Source organism: Rousettus aegyptiacus, unplaced genomic scaffold, assembly GCF_014176215.1.
Source record: "Rousettus aegyptiacus isolate mRouAeg1 unplaced genomic scaffold, mRouAeg1.p scaffold_m13_p_3, whole genome shotgun sequence".
Classification (NCBI taxonomy): Eukaryota; Metazoa; Chordata; class Mammalia; order Chiroptera; family Pteropodidae; genus Rousettus; species Rousettus aegyptiacus.
In genome coordinates, this window is record NW_023416306.1 from 8643862 (window position 1) to 8661509 (window position 17648).

At 46.1% G+C, this 17648-nt stretch overlaps 1 protein-coding gene and 1 pseudogene across 4 annotated transcripts in view; one reads left to right on the forward strand and one right to left on the reverse strand.

Moving 5' to 3' along the window:
• The window catches only part of NR6A1 (nuclear receptor subfamily 6 group A member 1), a 183938-nt gene that overhangs the window by 165433 nt on the left and 857 nt on the right, over positions 1 to 17648 (forward strand). For 2 of the 4 annotated variants that reach the window (XM_016137417.2, XM_036218399.1), the window contains 5 exons: positions 4075 to 4229; positions 5876 to 6103; positions 7396 to 7650; positions 14628 to 14749; positions 16265 to 16417. In XM_016137417.2, the coding sequence (XP_015992903.1) occupies positions 4075 to 4229; positions 5876 to 6103; positions 7396 to 7650; positions 14628 to 14749; positions 16265 to 16417 (913 nt within the window). Of the gene's footprint in view, positions 1 to 4074; positions 4230 to 5875; positions 6104 to 7395; positions 7651 to 8271; positions 8455 to 14627; positions 14750 to 16264; positions 16418 to 17648 lie in introns of those variants that run through there. The other 2 variants (XM_016137418.2, XM_036218400.1) reach the window with 2 other exon arrangements.
• LOC118600832 lies at positions 8580 to 8688 on the reverse strand (annotated as a pseudogene).

Consider the following 17648-nt stretch of genomic DNA (forward strand, 5'->3'; position numbering starts at 1 on the left):
AATTAATAGGATTTATCCAGTTGAATTTGGGGAATGAGAGAAAGACAAGAATTCAGAGTTACTTTTTTGGGGGGGCGGTTCCTGTCACATGGGCTTGGTACCTAACATGCCCTCAGTTGGGGTGTCGGTGTGTGCTTATTCATTCTCTCTTTTTAAAATCAGATATTTTTATTGATGTTATTCAAATCATATATATTTCTTGCAAATTAATTTATTTTGGTCTATGCTCATAGCTGCTCTTTTTTGTGGTTAAAAAAAAAACTCATAAAATCTACATCCTTAACAAATTGTTAAGTATACAGTATTAACTATATGCACATTTTTTTACAGCAGATCTCTAGAACTTTTGTATCTTGTGATTGAAACTTTATACCCGCTGAACAGCAACTCCCCATTTCCCCTCGCCCCAGTCCCTGGCAACAACCATTCTACTTCCCCCATATTAGAATTTGACTGCTTTGGTACCTCATGTAAGTGGGACCATGCAGTATTTGCCCTTCTGTGACTGCCTTATTTCCCTCAGCATAACGTCTTCAGGGTTCATCCAGTTGTAACCTACGACAGAATTCCTTCTTTTTTTAAGGCCCAGTAATAGCCCACTGTATGTATATACCACATTTTGTTTGTCCATTCATCTATCAATGCATAGTCAGGTGGGTTTTTGAGGGGGAAACCTCCATACCGTTTTCCACAGTGGCCAGACCATTTTACTTCCCACCCAGAAATACACAAGGTTCCAGTTTTCCACATTCTCTCCAGTACTTATTTTCTGTTTTCTTTTTTTTTTTTCTTTCTGATAATGGCCATACTAATAAGTGTGGGGTGATGACTTGCTGTGGTTTTGATTTGCATTTTCCTGATGATTAGTGATGTTGAGCATCTTTTCATATACCTGTTGTCTATTTATATATATATTTTTTGGAGAAATGTATATTCAAGTGTTTAGCCCATTTTTTAATCAGGTTGGTTTTTTTTTGTTTTTTGTTTTTTGTTTTTGTTTTTTGTTTTTTGTTTTTGCTATTGGATTGCAGGAATTATCTGTATGTCTTAGATGTTAACCCTTTATCTGATATATGGTTTGCAAATATTTTCTCATTCTCTAAGGTGCCTATTCACTTGGTTGATTATTTCCTTTGCTTCGCGGAAGTTTCTTAGTTCGGTATAATCCCATTTGTCCATTTTTGCTTTTGTTATCTGTGCATTTGGTGTCATGTTCAAGAAATCATTTTCAAGGCCAATGTCAAAAAGCTTTTTTTCTGTTTCTTTGTTTTTAGCAGTTTCATATTTTCAGGTTTCACATTTAGGTCTTTCATTCGTTTTGAGTTGATTTTTGTGTATGGTGTGAGATAAGAGTTTAATTTCATTCTTCTGCATATGGATATCCAGTTTTCCTAGAACCGCTTGTTTGAAGAAACTATTCCCCATTGTGTAGTCTTAGCATCTTTGTCGAAGATCTTTGACCATATTCGCATGTGTTTATCCGGGGGCTCTATTCTGTTGTACTGGTCTCTGTGTCTCTCCTTATGCCAGTACTGTACTGTTTTCATAACTATAGCTTAGTAATGCGTTTCGAAATCAGGAAACGTAAGACCTCTAGCTTTGCTGTTCTTTCTCAAGATTGTTTTGGTTATTGTGGGTTCTTTGTGGTTCCATATGAATTTTAGGATTGCTTTCTCTATTTCTGCAAGAAGTGCCATTGGAATTTTGATAGGGATTGCACTGACTTTATAGATAACTTTGGGTAGTATGGACATTTTAACACTATTAAGTCTTTCGATCTATGAACACAGGATGTCTTTCCATTTATTTATGTCTTTAATTTCTTTCAGCAGCGTTAAATTTCTTTCAACAATATATACATCTTTCACTTCCTTGGTTAAGTTTATTCCTAAGTATTTCTGTTTGACACTATTGTAAATGAGATTGTTTTCTTAATTTTAATTTCCTTGTTAGATAATTCATTATTAGCATATAAAAATGCCACTGATTTTTGTATGTCGATTTTGTATTCTGCAACTTTGCTGAATTCTTTTATTAGTTCTAACAGTTTGTGAGTGTGTGTGTGTGTGTGTGTGTGTGTGGAATCTTTAGGGTTTTATACATATAAGATCATGTCATCTGTGAACAGAGATAGTTTTACTTTTTCCTTTCTGATTTAGATGCCTTTTATTTCTTTTTCTTCCCTAATTGCTCTGGCTAGGACTTCCAGTACCATGTTGAATAGAAGTGTTAAGAGTGGGCGTCCTTGCCCTGGTCCTGATCTTAGAGGAAAACCTTTCAGCTTATCACCACTGAGTATGATGTTAGCCTTGGGCTTTACATAAATGACCTCGAATGACTTGCACAATAGTGCCAGGCTAGGAAATCGCAGATGAGTTTTGATCCCAGATGCAAGCACTCCCACACATTCCATCCCCTGTTCCATGTATCAATGATCGCCCAGTGTCCTTTGGGACCCACAGGTATGGTTTCAGTTTGGCTCCCAACTGAAGTAAGCTGAAGTTTCCAGGACTGGCCCTTTTCCCACACCTCAAGCAATTCCCTGCCCACCCACCAAGCTCTGGTCTTGCTCTCATCGCCATCACAGAGACGCTTCAGTCTTCAGGACCTTGGTAGATGTCTTAGAGTTTGACGGCACCGTTTATCTTCACGTGTCTTATAAAATGCAAACAGTGATTTCAGTGCTCTGCGGACCCCTAAGAGGAGTTTTGTTTTGTCACTCCATGTGACTAAATAAAGACAACCCTGCTAATTCAACATGCAATCCAAACTATTTACAACCACTCATTCAACTTGTACACCAGTTAAACGTTTGTTTTTCCCTCCAAGTCCGGTGTTCTAGCTGGCTTTCAGTTCTAAATGCCTTTGTATCTCTGATCAGAGCAGCCCAAGGTTTCCTCACAGACTCCTGGAGCAAAGAATTATGTAGGTGTTGGAGTTAGACAGACTTGGGAGAAAATGTCCTCCTATGCTTTTCATAGAAACAAGAAATAAAAATTCAATTGGCCCTTCTTCCTTAGCACTCACTCTCCTTCTGTGTGCTGAGTTTAGCTGGTTAGGCCTCAGCTCTGGGTCGCTTTATACAAGTGTTTATTTACTCCCTGTGTGGTATAGCTAGGGCACTAGACTGAATGCTTGGATACTTTGGCTTCTTTCTCAAACTCCTGCCCAGACATGGGCATGCAGTGTGATCTTGAGCTTTTGTCTTAGCTGCAGTATCTTCTTATTTATTCAGTAGGTGTAGAAATGTCTTTCTTACTAAGAAAATTCACGTGAAGGTTTGCGGTCATTACTTAATAAGTGAACATTTATTCACTTATCCAACATGCGTTTACTTTTTTTAGGCCCTTTCATAGTCTTAGTTCTCGTAGAGGATATTTTCATGATTCATTACCATAAGTGCTATAAAAATAACAATAATGATGAAGATATCATTGGTCAACCTTCCATAATTGTTGCTATATACTAGGCCCTTTTCTATACATGTGATAGATAATATATTAACTAATTTAATCTTCACAACAATCCTAGAGATAGATACTATTCTCTCCACTATAGAGCTGAAAGATTGAGGTTCAAGTAGTTAAATGACTTGCCCAAGATTGTACAACTAGAAAGTGTCAGAATCTGGGTTAGAGCAAAGGTGGTCTGACTCTAGAATTCATATTCTTAACCACTATGCTATTCTGCCCCTCTCAGAATATACAGAATTATGAGTGAATAGAAGAAGGACTTAAAATTTTGTCTAGGTAGTGATAGAAGGATTCACAAAGAAGGTGACATTTGGAAAGTAGTGTTTCAGGGGTAGGAAAGATTACACTCAAGGACAAAGAGGAGTGTTGAAGAACCTAGAGGTTTTGTGGCTTGCAGGGGTGGTGGTAAATGGGCAAAAAGTGAGCCATGGTGCTGGGGCAAGCTGTCCTAGATTAGTGAGAGACTTGGTCATGGGCGTGGAGGAAAGGGCATCTGGGTTTCTGGAAATCCCCATGAGGTTTAAATATTGTCTCAGTTCTAAAGAAGGAACAGATGGTGTCCTGCGCACACAGTCTAACATGTACCAATTCCTTGTCGAAGATATCAGAGGAAGAGATCGAAAGGATCATGTCTGGGCAGGAATTTGAGGAAGAGGCCAATCACTGGAGCAACCATGGTGACAGCGACCACAGTTCCCCTGGGAACAGGGCTTCAGAGAGCAACCAGCCTTCACCAGGCTCCACACTGTCCTCCAGGTGAGCTTCAAGGCAAACCCAGCATCACCTAGGGGTCACCCAGAGAGTGGACCCATGAGGAGCCCTCTGGGCTGGGTATTCCTGCCAGCCTGTCTCAGCCATTGTACTCTTGCTCCCTCAGTCCTTTGGGGTAGGGCCCAGGATGATGCACAACAGCATTTGATAATCCGGTTTTTTTTGCTAAAGACCTTGAAAATGTCAGCAGTCTCTTCTGCAGACCGATGAAGTGCTGTAGCTGCTCTCTGTGCCCATACATTCTTCACCTAACAGAACGACATGTTAAATGTAGCTCTTTTCTCGCATTTGCTTTATCACTGAAATAAAACAAGCCACATTGACAATATTAAATTAAGTTATAATTTCTCTGCCTCAGCAAGAGTGAAGATTTTCACTTTATAAATTTTAAGAAACAGTGAGTCTGTGGCCATGCTACCCTGAACAAGCTCAATCCTGTCTGATCTCAGAAGCTAAGGAGGGTCGGGCCTGGTTAGTACTTGTATGGGAGGCCACCTGGAAAGATGAGGTGCTGTAGGCGTAAAAAATGAAAAAAAAAAATAGGGATTGTAAGCCGACAAGGTCCTTGGCAGTCTGTGAGGTCAGCCAAGTGTTGCCTAGCCTAAAAAATATAAATAAATAAATAAATTTTAAGAAACAGCGAAAACTTTTTAACCTAGTCAGATTTGCTGCTGTCATGGAATACCAACTTAGAGACTCTTGGTTCAAGAATGGTATCTTAAGTTAGTTGTTAGGTTTGCAATATAGCCCTTGGCTACCAGGGAAGGCTTTCTTTGCCCAGAAATATTTCTTACAGGAAAGAGATCAACAAACTGTCTGTAAAGGCCAAATAGTAAGTATTTTAAGGTTTGCAGGGCTACGGTCTAAGTCTCAACTACTCAACTGTGTCGCCAGAGTGTGAAAGCAGCCATTCACAATAGGTACATGAACGAGTGTGGCTATGTTCCAATAAAACTTCATTTACCAAAACAGGTCCTGGACCATAGTTTGCTGACCCCTTTTATAAGAGATGCAGCTAGGTAAAGCTGTAGGATTTTTTTTTTTTTTAATTGACATTGGCTAGAATTCTCCAAAAAAGGGAAGGAAAATAGGAATCTGCTTTTTTCTTCATATTTTATTATAACCTTTATTCTTTCAGTTGTTCCTTAGTTTGTTCCTTCCTTTGAATGTTTAGGGAGTTGTTGCCACATGCTGAGTTCCTTGCTAGGTGCTGGATATGTTTTTTGCAAGTCACTTAGCCTGTCTCTGCCTTAGTTTTCCTAACAGTAAAACGCAAACCCCTGTACGCACCCCCCCCCCCAAAAAAAACACACCCACTTTTGTTAACCTAGTCTGAGTATCCATTAAGAATTCTCCAAATGTGGCACCTGTATGAAGGATGCATTTAGCCAATATTTATTCAGTGTCTGCTCTGCCAGGTCCTGGGTGTCTAGTGGTGGGCCACACATACACTCGCACAGTCTCTTTCTCTCTCTGAAAAGGAAGAGATGTGTGTAACCATTAATTATGTCCCTGGCTTGATGAAGGCAGACTGCGTGGCTGAAGACCACCTGAGCCACCTCTGGCTCATTTCCTCTGAGGAGGCAGTAGGCCTGCCATGGTTCTGCCTGATGCGAGACTCTTCTCTCCAGCAGGTCTGTGGAACTAAATGGATTCATGGCATTCAGGGAGCAGTACGTGGGGATGTCTGTGCCTCCCCACTATCAATACATACCGCACCTTTTTAGCTATTCTGCCCACTCGCCACTTCTGCCCCCACAAGCTCGCAGCCTGGATCCCCAGTCGTACAGTCTGATTCACCAGCTCGTGTCAGCTGAGGACCTGGAGCCACTGGGCACACCCATGTTGATCGAAGATGGGTGAGTGAGTCCTGCCCTGTCCTGTCCTTGCGGCTTCACAATGTTCTCTGCCCCACACCCACCTTCATCCCTGGCAGCTATACCTTCGGGCTTCAGAATGAGTTGGGGATGAGTGAGGACCCAGCATCAGAGGACAGATCTGTGCTTTTCTTTGAAGTCAGTGGTCCTTCATTTTTCTCTTGAGTATATTTTTTCTTAGAATTGGGGCTCTTTATCAGTCCCTAGGGAATTGGGAGTAAAGGGCTTTTGTCTGGGATGAGTCAGCGCTGCTGAGCCAAAGATAAGCTATAGTTCTGGGTTTACTTACACATCAAGTCCAGGCTCCTTAACAAGGCACTCAGGGCACTAGTAGGTTGTGGCCTGGCTGCATCTCTAGCCAACACACCCATGGGTAGCCTGGTGCCCTGTGCCCTGTGTGCAGGCCTGAGTGGGCGGAAGGGGATGACCTTAAAGCCCTCTGTCGGCTCTCTCCTCTAGATAGCACAGGCTGCAGCCCCCACCCCTCCCATTGCACTCCTTACTCCTTTGGCTTGGAGCATAGGCTGTTTGAGTGTTGCCAAACTTAGACACCCTCCAAAAGGTATCCTGAGATTTCTTAAGCTAGTCTCTGCTTTCAGAGAGGAACTTTAAATGTCTACCTACAAGAAGGCCACACAAAACCTTTATAAATCTGGATAGGAGGGTGTGGAGAAGAATCATGCCCAGGAGCCTCGTGAGGAAGAAAATCTGGACCCTTGTCATCCAGGCCAGAGATGAGAAACGCCCTGCTCCTTCCCTCCTCCAGCAGGAGCTTGGCAGGGCGGAGCGACTCTAGTCCCTGAACTCTCACCACCAGGGGGCGCAGTGAGAGCAGGAAAGCTGCTCTTTCAGCCGTCTGGCCCAGGCTCGTTTTTCTACCAATTCCTGTATTTGGTGGGTACCAGATTCCCCTAATGGGGCCCCGATTGCCAAAACTAGTGCAGGAGTGACTGGGAATTTTCTCTTGACACATGAACCGTTAGTGGACACCGACATTCAAAGTCATGCTCCCTGCTAATTGTACAGATTTCTAAGCCTCTTTTCTTCTCAGCAGCCTTTTCTCACCAGACCTTCTCTTAAGGCCTGAGCTCGCTGCTGGCCCCAGCCCTGCCCTTTTATCATTAGACTGAATTGAACAGAGCTGGGATCCATGGTCAAGGGCAAGGAGCCCACTCCCAGGCCCTTTGTGCCCTTGGGCATACCCTCTCCCTGTGCCCCCCATCCTCACCTCACCCTCTGCCACTGGAAGTGACTTGCTCCTGTCCTGCCCCCAGATACGCTGTGACCCAGGCAGAGCTGTTTGCGCTGCTCTGCCGCCTGGCCGATGAGCTGCTCTTTAGGCAGATTGCCTGGATCAAGAAACTGCCTTTCTTCTGCGAGCTCTCAATCAAGGATTACACGTGCCTCCTGAGCTCCACGTGGCAGGAATTAATCCTGCTATCCTCCCTCACCGTTTACAGCAAGCAGATCTTCGGGGAGCTGGCTGACGTCACCGCCAAGTACTCACCCTCTGATGAAGAACTACACAGGTGAGGGCTCCTGGCTGGGGAAGAGTTCCCAAAGCTGCAGGGTTACCTGGCACTCCAGAGGTTGGGCATTAAAGCCACACAGGGTTGGATCCGAATCTTCACACTGCCATTGACTAGCTTTGTAGCCTTTGTCAAGTCTGTGATCCTCGGGTTCTGAATTTATAAAATGGGATAATCCCAATACAAACAACAAATGGGATGATAACCTCCCCAGCAAGGTAGTTGTGAGAGTAAATGATATTGTGCAGCAAAGCATAGCAGAGCGCTAAGCTGTTACCTTTATCACATCTGGATTACTGAGGCAAGATAATATATCTGGGAAAAACAAAAATCTAAACTTCACTTGTAAAATGAGGGCCTCCGAGAGCTGTAGTTTACAATCTGAGAACAAGACCTAGAAGTCGCTGCGGTACCTACTGTGTGCCAGGCACTGGGCTTAGTATTTTATGTGATTGTCTTATTTCTCATAGCCTCCAGCATTATAGGCGTGGTTATGTTTGTTTTATAAATGAGAGAGACCTGCCCAACTGCAGAGCTTAGGCTCTTTCAGTGCATCCGAGATGCCACGAGATGCTGAGAGCATGGGGCTAAGAGACTGTTGTTCTCCTTGATGTTTTCTAGCATAAAGTCTCATCTTAGCTGGCCAGGATCCTTCGGACTTCCCTGTGTAGAACAGATCTTTTATTCACTCACTTTGGAGACCTGGAGCACATGGTGACACCCCCAAATCAAGACAAAGTGATGTCGATACAACTTTTTTTGGCTTATTAATTTGTCCATGTGAAAAATATAGCTTAAATCATATGTGTGTGTGTGTGTGTGTGTATTTTTTTTTTCAGGTGAGGCAACCCTTGGTTGACCTCACAGATTATAAGGACCTTGTCAGCTTACAATTCCTTGTTTTCATTATTTTTTAAAAAAATTTTTTACACCTACAGCACCCGGTCCTCCTAGGTGGTCTCCTATCCAAGTACTAACCAGGCCCAACCCTGCTTAGCTTCTGAGATCAGGTGGGATCAGGGTAGCATGGGTGTAGACTCTTAAATCATATTTAAATAGACCATTTCAGTAATTCATCTTTATTGGACAGTTTAAAATAATGGAAAGCATGGGATTCCAGAGCACCAAAAAAGAGGGAAGAAAAAGTGCCCCCACTGATGAAAGCTGGAGAAGGTGAGGTACCAGCTCCCACACGTCTATACACAGGACTGGGGTACACCTCCCTCTGGCGCCCAATCACGAGGCATAAAGACAGGCCAAGACTTTGTCTAGAAGCAAAGCCCCAAACCCTGGAGGGCCCTGTGCACAGCTGAGGAAGGGAGGAGTCTGGGTGTTGACTTTCTCTTCTGGTTTTCTAATTTTTCCTTTTTAGTGATGTTTACTGGCTTCAGAGTGATCGATATGACAGAGTTTTGAACCCAGCTGACACTTTGTCCTGTAAACAGAGCTATCTGATTTTACAAATGACCTAACCCCTTGTCTTGAGCCTCTAATTCATTGTTTCCATCAAATTCCTATCTCCGGCTCTGTAACTCTGGGCTGAGTGTTTGGATAGCAGTTAGCCTGCTCTAATATCACCAGGGTTTGCAGAGCTGGCCCAGTGGGTCTGGCCTCCCTGGAATCTACCAGTGCAGCCTGGGACTGCCTCCGGAGTCGGCCTCAGCCAGTGGGCTCCACTCCCTGTAGAGTGATGGATTTTCCCAGGCCTTTTGCGACCACCGGTCATGTGGGGCCTCTCTGGTCTTGAGCTTCATAAGGCACCCCACCCTGGTGTATCTAATCCCATGCACCCCAAGAACAAGGCAGGGGCCCGTAACACCTGAATTAGCAAGGGAATTTTTATTTCCTAGGAAGGCTCCTATCCGAGGAGAATCTAGAGCTGCATTGTTCATTGTAGTAGCCTCAGGGGGCTGTTAAAATTTTAATTAATTAAAATTAAATGAAATTAAAAATTCAGTTCCTCACTTGCACTAACCACTTTTCAAGTGCTCAGTAGCCACCTGTGGCTAGCGGCCGCTCTACTGGACAGTGCAGAAAGTTCGTCGAAATGCTGACTCGAACACATCAGTTGCTCCTGAGCTCTCAAATAGGTTTGAGGATAAAAAACAGATTTTTTGTTAGGACTCTTACTGCACTGTGGAAGCCTTCAATGGAAGAATGCAGGTCGGACGTCAGCGTGTTAGTTCGGAGTCCAGGCCCCTGTACCGAGCGCCTGCTCGTGTGCTGTGGGCGAGGGGTGCCGGGAGTGCAGATGATGCCGGCGGGGGTCTGGCTGGGATGAGAGCCCCTGTTCTCGGTTCGGGGGTTGGGAGGCAAATAGGAGGAAATACAACCCACAGTCTAGGGCGAGGCAGGTGGAGATCGAGGGGTACCTGAGGGACTGCAAGCACAGACCAGGGAGTGAGTGAGCCAGAGGGGGACATTTGAGCCGTACCTTGAAATGGGGGTTTTTAGGTGGAATGTAGAGAACAGGATGAAGGCAGGAGAATTACACAAAGTCCTGAAAATGAGAGATCCTAGCTGGTTGCTTTTCGCGGAGAACCAAAAGCAGTCCCATGGATTAGGGTGCAGAGAGAGCGTACCTGAGAGACAGAGATGAGGGAAGGAGTGGCTGGAGAGAAGGGTGCAGAAAGGACAGGTCATGAAGGTGCTCAAATGCCAATCTAAAGGATCTGGATTTTCTCTAAATAGTATTGTCATGGGACATTTTTAAGTGGAGCCAATGCCATGGTCAGGTTGCATTTTAGAAAAGTCTCTGTGGCTGTACAGCTCGGGATGGATTGACACAGACGAGGCTAGAGGACGGCATCTGGGTCGGTGGCCGTTCGATAGCTCAGCTAAAAGGAAGCACGGCCTGGACAAAGCAGCAGCGACTGTGTCGCTGAGTAGAGAGGGCAGCACAGAGGTAAGATGTGGCAAGGAGGAAAAGTCGGTGGGACTTCAGTGAGTGGGAAGAGACCGGCCACCAGACCAGTTGTCTTAGCCGAAATAATGGAGCTGGGAAGAACAGGCTGAGAGATGAGCCACTCACTCCGAGTTTGATTTGGGGTCTGTTGAGTCTGAGATGCATGTGGAACTGCCCAAGGGGTCAGAGGAAATGGAACTATGAAAACCTCCGGAACCAGGTTCGTCACTGGAAAGCTGCCTCCGCTCTGCTGGAAACGCAGGGCGGGGGGTCTGTAATTGGCCGTAGCTCTTCCCTGCCTTGCCTGCCCCCGCCTTACTCCCGCTCCCCCAGATGCCTTTACTTTTTCACAGCTCTTGGGTGCAAGTGAGTTCCTGCTGTCATGAAAAGGCTCTTCCCGGATGATACATGACCCCCCTCCTTTTCTCTTCTCAAATATCGAATCAAATTTATGGTGCCCGTCTTCCTTAACCAGGCCGTTATCGGACAGTGAGCCGGGCGCATTTGATTTAAAGCAGATTGTAGCACCAGCCAGAGACTGCTCCCGGCCCTAATCAAGACTCCTTCACTCGCAGGAGAAGATGCCTTGCACCGGATGGGCCTTAATGGGCACTTCTGCCTCATGAGCATTAGCTCCGTTTCTGCCAGGTCTCTGGAAATTTCCTCCCAGCTTCCCGCTCAGACCCGGGCTGTAGGGTTCAGGAAACACACACAGTCTTTCCTTTTTTCTGTGGTAGTGGGAGCGATGGCGTCGATGCCATTAATAACGATAATAGCTAAGGATTATAGACTGTTTATTGTGCCAAATTCCATCTGAAGTGCTTTGCAGACATTATTTGTTTAGGCCTCACTGCCACCCTACAAGGCTGTACTAATACTATCCCTGTTCTGCAGATGAGGCACATGAGGTTCAAAGAGGTGAAGACTCAAGGCTACAAAGCTAGAAAGAGATGGAGTTAAGATTATTACCTAAATCTTTTGTGCTCCAAAGCCAGGCTCTTCGCCATTACCCTATGCTGAACTCTCTAGCCTTCTGGAAAGTTCGACTTTCTGGAATGTGTCCTGGAGCCAGTCTTACTCTTCATCTTGGAGTCTGATGTGGGTACTGGGATGGCAGTTCCTCTACCGTTGTGGCTGGTGTGACTGCTCCTGGGGGTAGGTGCATTTAGATGAATGAAAAAGAGACAACTGGGCCTCTCAGCCCCCTTAATGGGACATAACTTATATAGTGTCAGCTTCAATTGCTGACTGAATGGTCCAGTGGTTTGGGGGATCCTGGCAGGAATGTTTTCCTTGTCCTAGCATGCTTGCGTAATGGGAACCTAGAAGAAGAATGGGTGTGTTTGTCCAACTTTCTGGCTTTGAATGCTGATAACTTGTAGACGGGAATACAGGGGCGTTGGAACTGTGGAGTGGGCTGATGTGGAGGAGGCACGGCTGCGGGCGGAAGCAGGCCCATGGGACAGAGAACAGTTTGTTTATCAAGGGGTGGGATGCGGGCTGTGGAAGAAAGCTCTGCAGTCAGGCTGCGAAGACTGAGTGGGGGCTGCTGGGCTAGCTGCCAGCTCCGCCACACTGCCAGGGGTCCGCGATGGTAGCCCGTCCTAAGAAATTTGGGAAAGAGATATGTGCTCTTCCCAAGAGAAAGGGCAGATCTGGGGCATATGCTCAGGCCAGGCACTCGGGAGCTGCTTTGTGCCCCTCAGGTCAAGACTCAGCCATGAGTAGGTTTGGCACTCCTGGCCAGGGGTCTGGCTGACAGCCACACACCTGCAGGCTGTGCAGTGCCAGAGCGAGCACTTGGGGTGAGAGGTTGCTGATTAAGGGAGAGAGTGTTATCTTCGCTCGCTACACCGCCAGCAGACAGATGCCGACACTGCACCCCCCTTTGCTGCGCCCTACCTGGACGACCCCTGCCTCACCCCTCCAAGCAGACGCTAGAGGGAATTTGCGCCGAAGACCCTTTCCTCTTGAGAACAGAAATACCCAACCAAGTACTGTGACGGGGCGTGACCTGCTCCGCGGGGTGCGCTCGCTGCCTAGGAGTCTCCGCTGAACAGGAGCTCCACAGGGCAACTCTGTGCGCCGAGAAACCAGCACCCGCTCCGGGTGGGGCCCTGGGCTGTTGCTGTGGAACAGAGAGCTCCTGAGGGCCCCGCGGCGGCGCGTGGTAGCCTTCCCCAGTTACCAGCTACAGGCACGGGGAGATGGTGTAGTGCCGAGAGAGTGTCAGGCTTAGAATTAGAAAATGGACTGGAAACCTTGGGGAAGGCATCTTTTCTGCTTCCTCACCCCTAACAAGGTGGCATTACTAATCTCAAAAGTCGCCAGGAGAGTTAACTGTAAGAATGTAGTAGGGGCACAGTAAATAACCTCTGAGCTTTGTTTCTACATGTGAGCAGGGAAGGTTATAACATCCATTTGGGTCACTTACTGGGAGTATCCAGTGAAATGATGCATATAGAATATTTAACTAAGTGCCTGGCAAGGAGCAAACATTCAATAAGTGGTAAAATGGGAGGTAAAGTTATTTATAGTGGTTATTCAGTATAAATTTGTCTGTCAGCCAGTCTGGGAAAATATCAATAAAGCTGTAAAAGCCGGTGGGCCAGGAGCAGAGGGAAACAGAGTCAGCCACCGTAGCTCAGATAGCAGGCTGAAAGAGAAAGCCCCAAGCTCTGTGTAACTGGGAGCCGGCCTTGAGGCAGACGGTCAGAGCTCCGTTTACCAGGAGCTGCTCTGCAGCTCCCCCTGGTGCTTGTGAGGTGCAGGTGCCTCTGGCCTCAGCCAGAGCCAGGCTTTCCCAGGTGAAGGGAAATATCCGGCTTGCCCAGGAAGCCGAGCCCTTGCAAGGCCTTCACAGTCAGCACAGAAAACAGTAGTGCATCTGCAGGTATTCTGGGTCCTACCCAGTTAGGGCCTTCTTACCTGGCACTGGGCTGCAGCTCCCAGATCTGAACATAATCGCCAAGAAGCGGTTCTGGGCCGAGCATGTATCTGAGATGTATCTAAGGCCTGTCGGGAGCTCACCTTGGCCCACAGTCCAGCCCACTCCTGGGGGCAGAGGCTGGGCCTGACCTCAGCTTTCATAATTGCCCACTTCCCCATTAAACCTTTGTGTCCTTGATTCGATGGTGTCTCATCTCTGACATGCAACATTCCCCACTATGACGCAGAGTATTAGTCCCCCAGCCTGGGGCTCCTTTGCCTAAAACTTGATCTTTCCTCACAGAGCTTCCTGCTAATCCCAAGAAAGGAGCATTGAGTCTTCTCTGCCAGGGGGTGCCACCTTAGCTATTGGGAAAGCCAAGGCCTTGGGGAGTTAGACCAGATTCCAAATTCTAGCTCTGCCACTAACTAGCTACAAGCTTGTGGACTGGCCCCTCTCTTCCTTGAACTTCATTTTCTCATCCGTACAGCGGTGTTGATAATCTCCCTTAGCCCATAGGGCTGAGAAAATTAAGTGAGATAATGCATATAAAGTGCACGGCACAGAGACCGGCGTGGCACGGAGGCTCAGTCACTGTTTCCCTCCCTTCCTAGACAAAGTCAGGAATGTCAATAAAAATGTTCACTGTGCCTAACCTCAGCCCTGCTGGAAACGGGAGCCTAAGCAAATGCAGCCCACAGCCTTTTCTGCATTGTGGTGTAGAGTCACCATGGCAGCCACCACTGACACTGCAGGCTGCGTCTCGACAATAGGAGCACGTTAAGAATGTCATTTTCTCACATTTACATCCCAAACCTCCTTTGGCCCTTGTTACCCCAAGCAGGCAAGCATTGTTATTGTACGGAGGAGGACCTCAGAGCTTAGAGGGGTCAAATGACTTTCCCAAGGTCTGGTAGATTTCATGTGATGGAGCTGGATTTGACCTTAGATTCGATTGACCCCACCTGACCTTGGGACCAGCGGCTTGCATGAGCTGTGCTTCATAAATGGTTCTGGATTCCATTTCCCCCATTCTCTTTCCTACATTAGGTGTCTTAAGGAGCCGTAGGAGACCTCTGTCTTCCCTCCCCTGGCTTCCACTGGTGTCAGAGCCCACTGCTAACACCTGTGTCTGTTCCCCAGATTTAGTGATGAAGGGATGGAGGTGATCGAGCGGCTCATCTATCTGTATCACAAGTTCCATCAGCTAAAGGTTAGCAATGAGGAGTATGCTTGCATGAAAGCAATTAACTTCTTAAATCAAGGTGAGTGGCTTGTGGGGTGGGAAGAAGGGGTTTCTGTTTGTTTGTTTGGCCAGTGTTTGGCCAGCGAGCATTTGCCCTCATGTTTCATGCTCCCTTTATCCTCAGGACTGTCACACAGTCTGACGCACCATGTGGGTTCTAATCTCGGAAGGCCTGTGCTCCCCTCATCATCACCCTGCCCCTCTGTAGTGCAGGGCATGCTCTCAAGTTGTTCCTCAAACCTAAATGCCACAGTCTCTATAACTCATAGTGGAAGGAAGAGGATTCGCTTTGTTTAGTCAGTTTCAATGCATTTAAACGCAGACACCAAGGACAGTACATGCGTCATTTAAAATACGTACCAAGTTTACCAGTGACTGAAGAAGAGCAGAGTGACTGATGAAAGTAGCGGAGATAAGGCCTCTACACCAGGCCGGCAGTGGCTCTGACAGTCCCTGCAAGGCAAAGTGGGGGGGGGCACAAAAGCTCACACATGTGTCAAGCATGGCTTTTAGTTAGCGGTGTGCTGGATGCGGTCTGTGTGGAGCATTACCTGCAAAGTGGCACTTGGTGGCTGCCGGGAACCAGAGTGTGAAGGAGAAGTTGGATTGTTTTTCGAAAGTAGCACATGAGTGCTTTACTCTCAGAGTGGAATTGGGCTGTTTCGCTGCCTGTGACATTATAAGTGCTCTGTTCCGCACTCAGTCCGGAGACTCTGGGTCCCCCCTCCTTGCTCACACTGGCCAGACCTCTTCCTCCTGCTCCCACACCATGCATGCATTCATCTGGCGTCCTGCGTGCCACCTCTAGGCCAGGCCCTGTGGTGAGCATTAAAGACGTTGAAAAATAAATTAGACCCTAGGTCCCCGGCCTCAAGAAATATACTGTGATGGCACGTGGCACATGATTTGGGCTTCAGATGGGGGGAGATCAGTAGCAGCTACTTCGAGGAGAAATCCAAGCTGGGCCTCAAAGGTCGAATAAGGTTTGTATATAGAATATCTATATTCTATATATAAAAAAGGCAGTGGCGGGGGGGTTGTAGAGAAATGAGAAAGAAATCTCTGTAGAAGAAACTGAGTGACATCCCAGACAGAAGGGTGCAAGCAGAAACACAGGAGACCGTGTGTGAGCACATGTACAAGCCTGAGTGTGCGGGTATCAGCAAGGTTTCTGATGGACTCCGGCAAAGGGCAGATTTAAAGATTGTGAAGGATAAAATTAGGAGAAGTAGATCATTCAGTCAGTTGTTCAACATCCACTGGTGCCTGTTTTATGCCAAGACCTGTGCTGGGAGCTGAGTATGAAGTTCAGAAAGATGCAGCCTAGCCCTCAAGGGGCTCGGTCTAGTGATTGTCCTGTATATTTTTTTTCCTTCTTTATCTGATTTCTGTCATCCAGACCTTTGTTCCCCCATGTCAGAAAGAAAAAAGATCTCGTGACATGTAATGACTTTTAAGATGCACCTATTCAAGGAGTTAGTGTTTCTTCCACATTAGAAAACCTCTCCCATTTCCTGTGTGATTTTCTTCACAGATATCAGGGGTCTGGCCAGTGCCTCGCAGCTGGAGCAGCTGAACAAGCGATACTGGTACATTTGCCAGGATTTCACCGAATATAAATACACACATCAGCCCAACCGCTTTCCGGACCTCATGATGTGCTTACCCGAGATTCGATATATTGCAGGTAACGTTCTCGGTGCTGGGCTTCCAGCCTTTTCTTGCTTCTCTTAGATCTGCGAAGAGCAGATCTTGTGAAGAGAAGGCGGCAGGCAGTGTTCTCAGGATGCTTGTGCCAGGCCCATCAGCAGCCGCATAAAAGCACTCCTGCCCTTGCCCTCAGCAAAGTTGTATCATAACGAGAAGTTTGTGTCACGTTTATAGGGAAGAGAATCTGACATTTCCTTAGGATTTATAACATGCAGAGTACTTCGTAAGTTACGTATCATTTAATCTCAGGACAATCTCTGGAAGGTTGGTGATATTATAGCCATTCTGTGGTTGGGGAAACCGGCTCAGAGTTTCTCAAATTAACTTCATTTCCTGAATCGTTTACTCTAAAAGGGTGGAGTTTATGGTATGTGAATTAAAAACTATATCTCAATTTTAAAAATCAACTTCATTTCCTAGAATTGCCTATAGGTTTTAGGGGATCATTCATTTAAAACAATATCTTTAAAATAATTCTCAAAAATCTTATGTTTGTAAAGGAATTTTTGTTTTGTGGTCTTGACTCCCATCTGAGCTTCTTGACATTTAGTAGGTCCATTTAAATATAAAATCTTGGCTTTAGTTGTTATTGCATTAACTTCATTTGGTAAAGGTTCATGTTTATATAGTTACCCAGCACATACTGAGGGGCAGCTCAGAAATGTGACTTCTAGATTGAGATTGTTCTTGTCAAAAAAAAATTTTCTATTTGACAAAACAATTTTTTTTTCTACTTTTTGGGCCAAAGTAAACTAGCAGATATGAACTGGACCTAAACTTTTGGAATCTTAGGGATATTTTGATATTTATGTCTCAGTGTTTTCAAAACTATGTTGTACCAAACTAGATATTAATCAGGTGCTCTCTGAAATAAAGAGAAGTCAGTAACTATGCCCAGCTCCCCCACAGAGCTGGGTTCTTGACCCAAGAAGCACTTTGAAACTCCTGGGAAGCTTTTTAAACATACCTGTTTGCGTCGCACCTCCAGAGTCTGCTTTGATTGGTGTGGAGTGTGGCCGGAGCATCGGTATTTTTTTGACTCCCCAGGTGATTCTGAGGTACTGACAGGGAGGAGAGGACCACAGCCTGAGCTGTTCACAGAGTGTATTGAATACTCTGAGAAGTCCTCCAGCGAAGAAACCTATATACCTTTTCTAACCCTGAATTTCTCAAATTATTCGCCCCTGTGACACCTCCATCTCTTTTCC